We start from the raw sequence: 12,269 nt of genomic DNA, 5'->3' as shown, positions 1-12,269 counted from the left end.
GTCAAGCCAAGAAAGACCTTTTTCATGTTCCTTGGCGGAACAGCTGTGGTTGTATGGTTGGGGCAAAGGACCTGGCAGGTCTCAATTAGGTATCTCAAACGGACAAGTCGCAGGCTTCACAGGTTGTAACCAGTGCCTTAAATCCCACAGACACTTAGTGCAGCTTAAAAAGCACTGGTGTAATGCGCTCAGAGCACGATATCCTGCTTCACAAGCGGGTTGCCGCATTCTGCACCAGCTTCAGCTTTCAAATGGATTTAAAATGTAGCCTCAGGTATAGCGCATTGCAGTAGTCTAATCTTGAGGTGATAAAGGCATGACTGATTTAACCATAGCTTCTTGTTATCTTGGACTGGGGTCTTTTCATTTTAACCATTTTAGGGAAATGGCCTTTCCTGAATCAGCAGGCTTGCTTCAATTCTTACTGTGTAATAAGGCACAACAAGAGCAAGGCTTTGTCAGTGGTGAACACCTCCTATGAATGTGTGAACCTCACAGGATGCCAGGCCCCAAGAACTGCTGCGGTGGTCCTGCCTCATCTTACAGCTCACACAATGTGCCTGTGAGGTACTTCAAAGAGAAGCCATTGCCCGTCTCCCTCAGTGGAGCTGCCAAGCTTTACAAGCAGCCAGGGCCTTGTGAAGTTTTTCTTTCATATTAAAAGAAGTTTATTTACATATCTGTGCAGCTTGGGAGCAGAGCTATGGGAGAATGGGAAATTCTTTTGAGGTGTCCACCAGCTCTTCTGGGCTAGCAGAGCTGTGAGACGAAACACCCTGTTCTTCCTCCAGCCTATCTCTCGTGCCTGGAGACCACTCACAGCTGCTGAACTGATTACAAATGTTACTGCCAAGCCGACCTGGAAGCTAATTTAGTGATCTCCATGTAGTTCTTTAAGTTCCAAGTTCTTTAAGTTCTAAAAGCCCTGTAAATACGGGACAGCAAAGAGGACTCATGTCCTGACTGCTGGTGCTCAGTCTACCTGCTGCTGCTGCTTCACCTGAGAAGGGACGAGGCACCAGTCTGGGCTCCTCTCCTTGTCTAGAAGAAACAGGGGCAGTGGCTGGGACTAAGCCTACCACTTACTAAAGGAGAAATTAATCTCCATGAGAAAGTCAAACGGTATCTCTGCATCTCATTTCTTCCTTAGCAGTATGAAGTTAAGTATAATCCTTTCCCAGGACATATTATTTGTCCTCTCTACGTAGATAATAAACTCTTGCCCAGCGCAAGAAGATCCTGATAGTATTTGAGGCTTTTTGATACCAGCTTAATGCAAATAATGCCCTTACAGATGGGAGAGACACAATTTAATGTCAGATGTCTGGGAAGAAGAACACCAGAAATAGCAATTGGATCTTGTAAAAATTAAATAGATGATATGATCCCTTCTGCACTTAAAAGACAGAATTTTGTTTTGGTTTGGTTTTGTGTTTTTTTTTTAACTTGGCCTTCAACTTAAAAAGAAGACTTGTTTGAATGTCTGAATCATTTATGGTGTACTTGGAAAAGTCCACTGCTTCGATAATATTGCACTGTCTTTTGATTGTACTTGGGATTACCAGAGACTGAGAGCACATATAAGCACAAAAAACCACGTTAAAGGCTTCACTGAAATGGCAGTTGGAGAAATGCGGCATGTGGTAGGAACGTGTCCTGGTCCTCCTCTTCATTATTGCTATGCCGTCACGGTTGCTAACATGCATGCTAAAGCTTATATTTAATATGGGTGCAATGCTCAGCTACGTGAAGAATAGCCACTCTTCCTTGTTTCCGTAGCAGCCTTAGTGCTGTTTTGGTGTAAATGACACTGAAGTCCAGACTTTTCTGTAACACGGGATAGAAATGATGCTTTGATTACCTTTCATCTCATCTGCTGCAGATCTTTTTCAGTTCATGCCTCATTTACATCATTGTTTTCTGTGCAGTCCATGTGCAAATACTTTGCACTGATTTCATAATTGGTAATATCAGGCTTCTTGATAATTTATATATGAACTTAACCACATTTTTTTAGAAGAATTGTCATACTTACTACCCAATTAGAAATCAGAATTTAAATTCAGATTTCCAACGTGTGCAGTTAGGTCGACTCTTGCAATACTTCATATACACAAACACACTTTCTGCAACTTCCCATAGAAAAAACAGTATTAAGAATACAGGCACTGCATGTCCCTGCTTGCAGTATTTTTACACGAGGTAGGTATGTTGTAGCTATATTCCTTTCCTTTTTACTAATTTCGTTCTTCATTTCTATCTGTTTTCTCCAACACTTCTGGAAGATGAATAATGTCATGGAGGGCATATAGAAGAAGTGGAACTTAGACATAAACATTTGTATGAAAAATGCAAAATATAAAATGCAAATTAAGCAAGAAATACTATATTTGATAAAACAGTATTAGAGAACAAACAGATGAATTAAACAACTGAAAATATGAACTGTGTCATTAAATGTCTTAGTCTATCAACTTTATTGAAATATTGATATATCATAAATTAAAATCAATATGTCTTATATAAGATTATGAATTTACTATTATATAAATAAAATATTTTAAATAATATGTTATTTTCAGTAAATATTTTCATGTGTATTTTGGGAATGTAGTATGTTCTATGGTAACTCTTAATATACTTCGCTACATTTCCAAAACAGTTATAGATAATAGATAATAGACTATAAATAATGCATCTGGAATGTCCATGTAAATATATGCTTTTCCATATTTTAAATTTTTTTAATTCTCTTAATCATACAGAATATCACAATAGAACATAGCTGGAGCCAACTAGAGAATTAGTGGTGGAATACATAAATAATTAATTGAATTCTTTTAGAGAAGGTTGGAATGCTTTGGACATCATTATATCCCAGAAAAAAAAAATAATTAAAAGTTACACGGTGATGGTGACTGTTGTATTTTGCACTCTCTATTGTGGTTTCATGCCTGATATAGAGAAAAAGAACTGTGAATGACAGAAGTTTAAGTGTCATCTCAGTGCCACGTACTGACCAACTCAGGATTAGCCACAGGGTCTTTGCAATTTGATTAGTAAAAGGAGTTAAGTGTTAATAAATTTGAAGCCTCTACCTTATCTCCTCAAATACCTAATTCTCTAAATATAGAATCTGAAATATACACAGGAGGTGGTTTTGTTAAATGTGCATCTCTTTGCCTGCATGCCTTTCAGGTGCAATGGGTGTCGTGCTCTACTTCTGTGCCTTTGAATTTATTAATACAACTTCTTTTATAGTCTTTTTGGAGACAAAGTGCAGTGAATCATTAGCATTCTTATTATTTCAGACATAGTAAAATCACACATCAACACTTAGCAAAAGGGGAGAAATTCCATTATCCATTCAGAACAATCTCCTATGATAATACAAATGTTACCCAGGACAGATCTTTGAAATGGATACTGATTCTTTAAATTCTTTCCTGTCTGTTTCAGGAAATAGTGAGATCCCATTGATAATGAAGTACAATGTGTCTAAAGTTCACTTCTAAACACTTGGCTCTTTGCTGTGAAAGTCATCTGCATTCCCTTTATAATTCTCAGCCACCAGAGATCTGATTAATCTTGGAGATCTGATCAAATATCATTCGGAAAAATCCTTGATAATAGTTTCAACATTCAATCAATGAAAGAACTAAAGCTTACTGCTTGTGTCTTCCTAAAAAAAAAAATCCTGAAGCAGGGGAATAAGACCTTAGCTTATGGGTTTGGAGATTTTGTTGTTTGCAAATAAAATGATTATTACTTTTATTATTCAAGTGCTTAATCAAGGCAAGCAAACGGCATCTGTTTGTTATCATCCTTCCTACAGAAGACAAAGGCTTCAGTCCCTATGGTACTGACTGCTGGCCCCAAGTGGTTGCTGGATGTGACTTGGCAAGGAGTAGAAGACAACAAAAACAACTGCATTGTGTACAGCAAAGGTAAACACAAGCTGATTTTTTTTTCTACTTTCTTGTGTAAGGTACTGAGATCAAAATATACCCGTTGCATAATAGGAAAATGAAGTAGTTTGTCTCCCCTTAAAGTCAAAGTTTTCATTCCTGTTTTCCTACCATGTTCTGGTTTTGCTTTTTTTTTTCTTTTAATGAAATACAAACCCCGCATGGTGTCTGTAGTGTACTAAATGCTTATAAACACAGAAGGATGTTACCTGACATAAGGCATACTATCTATTTCTCTCTGAGAGTTAGTGCTTCTTGGGAAACATCAGTAAAATCTATACACTTCAAATAGGTGAATTCTTTCTGACATTTTATTGGACATACTGGATAGCATTTCTCCACGTTACATTGCATTGTAGACTACTAACTGAAATCTGGCTTTATAAGAAGAATGCAAACTTGATTGGACAACGATAAGGCTTCATGTCAGCATGGTAACAGAAGATAACTGGAACTGGGTTTCAGGGTTGTCACCTCTGACATTCCAGTCTCTGAGTAGTGGCATGACGTGATGATGCTTCACTGGAATGTATTGGCTAGTGGCAATGCATATCATTTCTGCCTTATGTGAATTGTCAGATTTGCTCAAGTCAGTAGGAGTTCTTACAAGGCCCCCCAAGCATGCTTTATCTAACCTACCACATCTAACGGCTGCTTTGGTTCAAGATGCAAAAGCTTTTGTCTTGCATCTTGAGCCCACCCAAAGAGCCTTAGGTTGAGTCCGTAGTGCCATGGACTATGCACCACACTGTTTGGTCAGTCACTGTGAAAGCTTTATAAATGTAGTTATGGTATCATTAGAGTATGTTTAAAAAACAAAACAAAACCACACCAAAAGCTGCAGCACTTGAATACATGGAATAAGAATAACTTATTTAGTGTAGCTGGTTTTGGCATCACCCTGAAGATCAGGTTGCAAAACTGTGACTTTCTTTCCTTGTATTTCAGTCACCAGTCTCAGCACTTTGTGAATACTTCAGAACATGCACTATTCTTGTTTCATTTCTTTTAGGTTTTATTTCTAACCAAACAGACCTACTGAGATCAAAGATTTGTTTGCTGAGGCAACCTAGTGACCATTTCAGCATACAAGCATCCAGGCAAATAAGCACCCATATCAATATATTAACATACAAAACACTAATCATAACATCAAAGACTCCTAAAAACTTACTAGAAACAATTACAACTTGTTCCTATAATCATTGCAATTTATACACTTATAAGAGGATTGCTTTTAAACTGCCACAAGCCTTTGAAAGTTGAAACGCTGAAAACAGGGAATTTGCATGTTAAAAATGAGTTGCACACCAGGGTCTTATAAATTCTCTCTATTATAATTACAGAATGCCAACGCATTCAGTCTGCAACCTGAAACACCTGCAGTATTAGAGAACTGGGCTCTGATCTAAAAAGGGTTGAGCTGCCCTTCCTTTGCAGCTTGCTGATTGCTGCCCGAGTGGAAGCAGCAAAGTGCTCTGAGTAAAATAGTGAAGCTTTTCTCCCGAATCCAGAGCTGCAGTTTGCTATTCACACTACTGAATACTCATAGGCAAACTTCTCTGCAACAACTTTTTAATGTAATGGGAAATTACTTTCGCTACAAAATATAGCTTCTGCAAATTCCCATAGGGTGATGTCTTATCAAGTATTACATTCTATCTGTAATTATAATAATACTTAGCACATATATACCACTAAGACTATTCATCTTCAAAGTACTTTACAAACACTAACTAATTCATTAGACAGTTTCAGCGCTATCTGTCTGATTGAATCTATTGAAATACGAACATTTTTTTCAAATGCTAAAAACTTTCTTCATTTTGGTGCAATGTGAGTAGCCCAAAACATTAGTCTTTTCATTCAAACGTGCTGGATTTGGTTTCACTGTTGATGCCAGTTATTTTAGTACTTGGTTAACAAGGTATTGTGAGACAGTCATACAGCGCTCAAGGTGAATGCTGTTATCTCTACCGCAGATGCGTATTATAACTGAAGTTGAGGATAAATTTGAGCCCTAATTTATCAGTACATGTTAAAAACCTGCTACTTCACTAAACCAATGTGGGAAATAAGTTGTAGAGATGCTTTACCTTCACTGCATTCTGTTTGTCTCTGCGCTTTGAGTTGGCTGCTCTCTCATTCATTAAGCCCCTACACTTGCCTTGAGCTCTGCTGGGAGTTTGGTACTAGAAAGATTAATTGGCTTGGATCAGAAAACAATGTCAAATAGAAGATGGTAAAATAAATAAATAGAATCATGTTTCTTCCTTCAATTTGTATCTCATCACTCCAGATTACATTGCCTTGATTTGTGTTGGCTTTCTGTCTCCTATAGTGCCATTACTTCTAATGAAACGGTGTCAGCTGGCATGTAGTTGTAATTCGATGTTATGTTGTAGTTGCACGTGTATAATTTTGGTAGTTTGCTTAGCAATGCATTGTTATTTCTGAAAGCAATTAGCTGAACAATTGTGCGGAATTGTACACGTAGCAGATTTGGTCACGTGGGAGCCGGTTTCCTTCCTATACCCAAGATGAGATGAGTGGAGTAAATTGGCACATTTCTAACAGGAAAATAAGTTTAAGAATTGGCCAGCAGTACATGGTGCTGGTCGATCAGTTGCTGACTCAGAAGCACATGCCATATTTCTTTTAGCTTATTACAGTGATATCTTTGAGAGCACAATTTTCCCCAGATCTTTGAGGAGAGCATAGGAATGTCAGCCTGACTTCCAGTTCACCAGAGGCTGTGGGCACTGTAGTCACCCACGTATTGCACACAGAATAATCACAGGGACGGGAGTCTGGCATGTAGTTCCCGTTGAAAGTAAATCTGAACTGGCCAGCTAACTCTCTATTTGCCTTCAAAACTCGCCGTAAAATATTTTCCCTAGGCAAGCAAATGCAAAAAGAATGTGTGTGTGTATGTATGTGTACTTATATGATGTACATATATAGGATTATATTGCTAAGTTATTGCAGTGGAATCACAATGCATCTTCTACATAAATTTTTAGATTAAGAAACCAGTTATTTAAAATCATACATCAGAATGCATTCAGAGTGAATAGCTATGAAATAACAGTTCAGTATTTGAAATTAATTCTATTTAGTCTAGGATCACTTATTTCTATCTGTATTTTTATTACTACATTTCCCTAATACTCGAACAAATTAGAAAAGGGAAAAACAGTTCATTAGTATCCCTTTTTACAGGCTGTGATACAAGCTGGCTATTCGTGGCATGTGCCGTTATCCCATTCTATTTTTTTGATAGGAAACTTTTACAACTGTAATTACATTTAAAAGACATGCTTTTTTTTTGTTTGTTTTAATATTTATGTCAAACTTCTATGTTTCAAAAAATGGTCTATTCAATAATTTAAGAGATGTCCTAGAAACAGTAACTTAAATTTTAGAGGCAGATTTTAGGAATTGTGGCTTATCTGGAATTATAAATATGTTCTTTCCAAAAAAAACAGCTACAGACTTTCAGGAATTCAAGCAAGACACATAGGCAGGAAGTGTTAATGCATGAACTGTATGTTCATCGCAATGTAGTGTACTTGAGAAGCGTTGGTGCCTAACAGAGCTGTGCACCAGACTTGGTAAATCTCTAAGACCAGAGGTAGCAGTCCCCCCACAACCGAGGCAGGGGCTGGGGTATTAACTGCAAATCTTCCACTGGGACTGTAAAGGATTTTAAAAAATGAATTACAGCTGAATAGAATAGAAACTGTGTAAAAAATATAGTTGCACAGACTGAAAACCACGTTTATGTAACAGACATTTTTCTAGATATTATTTAAGCCATTTATATGAAATGTATGGATACCGTATGTTTAGTGGCATTGTTAAAACAGGGTGTCTGTACAAATATTTAGCTGTGGGAATTATAAAATCATAAGGCGATTAAGTTAGCTAGTTGTGAAATTCCAATATTGCTTTTTAAATGACTTCAGGATATAGGAGGTGCTAAGGTTATTATCTGTTATCAGGAATACAGCGGAATTGTACGACTGGATAATAACTAAACAACTGACACAATGTAAAATTACATTATCAGTGTGTTAAAACAAAATTGCGCCCTAAAGGAGTCTACATGCCAGCTCAGAGCTGCAGTGTAATTATGCTTAACTCTGATAATTAAAATACAACGGAGATCAACAGAATCATTTTCATTAAGAAAATTATTAATGATGGTGGTATAACAGTAATTGATTGCAGAGCACCACAGGATAACTCTGTGCAGGAAAACCAACATGTTTAACGTGTGTCTGGGCCGGTTGGGTGGTGGTGCGTACCACCGAGCGCACTGCCCGGCCCGGTGCCCCATCTTCTGCTGCAAATCCCGAAACGGCTGCTTTTCGGACCGCAGCTCGCAGGGAGAGGGCAGGATGCTGGGGGACGGGGTGACAAGATGGGGTCAGGGGCGGCTCCCAAAACGGAGCCGGCCACCAACAACGACTCGCACGCTTCTCCAGCCGTCCGTCATCTCATTTGGCGTGAGGCGGTGTTTGGTTTTGCATTTCCATTAGTGATTTACTGATGTTATTTCCTCCTCTGCCTGGCCTCGCTGAGTAGTTTATGCCCTTCGTTATTTCTGGGGGGATGTAGGAGGAGAAAAAACCATCCTCGTCCCAGCGCGGTTCCACAGGCACCGTGTGACATCTTCGTAAGTAATTCCACGGGATGGTGCTGTTAATTGTCCCGGCGGTGCGGGGACACAATATCGAGTGCCATAAAAAGGCTCCATCCCTCCATAAGTGAAATCACAGTCGGTGCCCACTGAGCGACTATAACAAAATCCTGGCTAGGGAGGATGTTGCCTCAGGCTGAGATCCGAGAATTGTCATTCTCTTTTGGTGAACACAAAAGCGGGGGGGGGCGCAAATTCGGGAGAGTGCTTCTCCACACGGCTAAGGGATGGGTGCTTGCTCAAACAGATGCCGCTTTTGAAAGCTGCCCAAAAAAGTCTATTCTCCAATCACAATAGAGAACAAGCCTGCTAGGGTGGATTTACAGGATGAGATTAGTTAAAATGACAGCTGCCCACACTGAAACTGTGTCATGTAGCTAATTTATAAATAGGAACGGGAGGAGAGGCAGCAGGCAGGAGCGGGCAGGGTGGGAGCCGGGGCTGGAGGCAGAGGGCTGCACTCAGCTCTGCCGGGGCTTCCCCTGCCCGCACGGCACAGGGCTCCACTTAAAATAAGTCAGAAAATACGCGGCTGTTTACTTACTTCACTGGTATTGGGATGAGTTATTCAGCTGATGCGTTGATTTAGCCCATGTGTTGAAGATACAAACGCTGCAAAAGGGTTACATGAAATTACTAGTAAGAATTGGTGGCAATTTTTAATTGATTTTGCTAATTTAAAGTCAACAGTCTATTTTTTACCATATAGGAAAAGTCAGTTGTCGCAACAGAAGGGTTCTTAAATTTTTCTTTAGTGACAGAGGATTACTTTTCTTAATTGTTCTGTCAGATCCTTGATACCATGTTTTCCCCAGCAAATGAGTTTTCAGCTAGCAAATACTTTATTTTTCCCTGCAACTTCAGGCAACGGAATGGCACATTGTGCCACAGACATAGAGCATCAAAACCCCTAATGAGACACAGGTCAAACATCATAAGGAGTTTAAACACTGCTGTGTTAGAATCTGAGTATATTTTGTTTTGGGTCAGAGAACAAGTTGTTTAATAGGCTACAGGTTAACTTGGGGCATATATTTTAGATTGCAAGGGGCTTCTTTCCACATACTATTAAAAGCAAATTGAGTGAATTTACTTAATCTGTTCCACGTGGACAGTCAGAAAACTACAGTATCTGCTGTCCTGCTGGATGCCTCCATTAGCTAAATGATGTGCTAAAGCCTTTGGTGGTGCTACAGGTTTTTGTTCCACTGATCCTTGTATCCACTGATAAAAAATCTGAGTTTTTAACAAAATGCGTGCGACGCTTATCCTAATATCAAAGGTCCGTGGAAGAGCTTTCTTTTTCCACAACATTGAAAGATTGCAAAACTCAAGAGAAGTATAATTATGCATATAAATGCTTACATAAAATAATACCTCTACAAGGGCAATATACCTTCACAGTCTTTGGAAGAAAGAGTCATGGATACAGACAGAAAGATGTGATTGGTAGGCAAGTAGATGGCACGATTCCCATTTGGTTTTGCAGGGATGTTGAGAAGGCAGGATGCCTAATGACACTGTTGCAAACGAAACTATGGCAAATCAGTCCTGCGACTTTCCTTGCAGGCCACGGAAGGAGAAAATATTTTGTCCCCATTTTTAGTGATATTTATGGCTTGCTGATGGCAGACACAGTTTCGTGGACTTAACTCAGACACAATTCAGCTTCAAAGAACTCACAAAGCAGGACTGTACTTTTTCCTTATTTATATTTTTTGCCTATGCAAATAGATCCAATGGGAGATTATGTCCTTTCTGGAGTTAGAGGTCAGGGCCTTCTATATAGTCTTAATTATCTACAAGATAATTATCTACAGGAATTTCCACTTTCAGTAAGAAAATGCTTTTGTTCATTATTCGTACATTTCATTTACATAGCAGCCAAGTGATATTTTCAGTGTGTTCTCATGTGTAGGTTGATTTGGGCTTTTTTCTTGTGTTCTTCTTGTCAGTTATTGTGTAGTATATTTCATAGTTGGAACTCCTTTTCATTTGAGGAGTTAAGGAAATAGGCAGAATACTGACATGTTTTGTGCAGAATTACATCTTTTGGACTGAAGCTATAAAAAGCTGTAAACTGAGTCTAACACTCATCTATGGGAACATGTTCAGGATGGAAAAGAAGCCCAGTCCGTACTTCTCACTGGGACCATGTGAAAAGAAATATTGCTTCAACTGTTCATACCACTGGCAAAAATAAATGCAAACATTATGCAGAGATGATTTTTTTTTCAATGTATGTATTTGTCCCTCATTTTTCTAAGTCAATTGCAGTAGAATCAGTCATTTAGAAATCAATTTAAGAAAAATGTCATTATTTTCAGGATATGGCATAGATGCTAAATGTGTTTTATTTTCTTTTTAATTAATTTTTTTTTTCAATCCATTATGCTGAATACATATTGAGGGCTGCAGCAAACCTTGTGACCCGTGTGACTCATGGCAGTGTTACCTCTGTCATCTTCCCTGCAAAGCAAGAGGGAAGAAAAAAAGCCCCCAAATTTGCTGAGCCACACATTTCAAGTTGTCGACAACCCCATCCACAAGAAAACAGAAGAAAATATATATGCACTCTGTCCTGTCAAAAGGCTTTCGCCTTATCTTGAGAGACTGTCAGGGCAGGAACATCATGGAATGGACAGGAGTCTATTAAATTAATAAGCTGCTGGATGGTGTCTGGAGAGTTATGATGCTCCATAAATCCAGTTTGATCATGGTGGACAAGGTTTAAATCTGCAGCCTTCTAATACACATCCAGGTCCTGGATTGGATTTGAAGTTTTGTGCTGGAGACACAGAGATAGTCCTGCAGCTTGTGAATTAAGATTTATCATTTTTTCATACTGGTGGTTTTTTTATTTTTTTTTTCCTACACTTCTTGACAAAAATGAAAACACCGTAGGGATCCTGGCAAATGTTACTGCTTGAAATGAAAGAGCTGTTGTCAAGGTGAAACCATGACCTAGAAGCCTAAAATCAAACCTTGGTTATTCTTTTCAGGCAGCTCCATTGGTGCTGAGTATAAAGTGTCTGTATGGGAGGAAACAGGGCTGGATTTGTCTGCAGCCTGTTTTACAGTGATTCCTGTCTAATATTCCTACTGTGTCTTTGTGATACAAGACAAACTAATGCTGTGCTATATAAAAACAAAAACTAAAAGAATGTAGAAACATATTCTCCCATTCTAGGTGGTTCTGTGTATAACTGACGGGCGGTGTGAGATTTCTGTGCCCCTTACCTCTAAATGGATTAAGGCTGATGGTAGTAATTCAGGGAAGACTCTCTCGTAGCATTCAAGGAAAACCTGTGTGACGTGCAGCTGAGATGTCCATGTGGGCTGCAGAGCTGGACCACCTAGAACGCAACGTTGAAGGTGTGTTGGTTGCGTTTTGTCTCTAGCTGCTCCCAAGCAAGGCCACTGTTATGGCACAACAGGTGGAATTCAAGTGGCTCTTGGCCTCTTAATTGACCTGCAAGCCAGTGATTTATTATTAGGTCCCCAAGCTCATACTCTTGTTACTCTGGAGGCTCTGGCAGGTGATTGCTGTGCTTGCTTGCACAGGCAACGGCACAGCCAGCAGTTCTCTCTTCTCA

The 12,269-nt window shown here is 39.0% G+C and overlaps 1 protein-coding gene across 1 annotated transcript in view; it reads left to right on the top strand.

Moving 5' to 3' along the window:
* The window catches only part of ZFPM2 (zinc finger protein, FOG family member 2), a 249,170-nt gene that overhangs the window by 134,813 nt on the left and 102,088 nt on the right, over window positions 1–12,269 (top strand). Inside the window, exon 5 of the mRNA XM_009891904.1 lies at window positions 3,836–3,947. Coding sequence (XP_009890206.1) covers window positions 3,836–3,947 — 112 coding nt within the window. The remainder of the gene's footprint in view (window positions 1–3,835; window positions 3,948–12,269) is intronic.

Source organism: Charadrius vociferus, unplaced genomic scaffold (genome assembly GCF_000708025.1).
Source record: "Charadrius vociferus isolate BGI_N301 unplaced genomic scaffold, ASM70802v2 scaffold15, whole genome shotgun sequence".
In the NCBI taxonomy this organism is placed as follows: domain Eukaryota; kingdom Metazoa; phylum Chordata; class Aves; order Charadriiformes; family Charadriidae; genus Charadrius; species Charadrius vociferus.
This window is presented reverse-complemented; position numbering and strand designations above follow the sequence as displayed.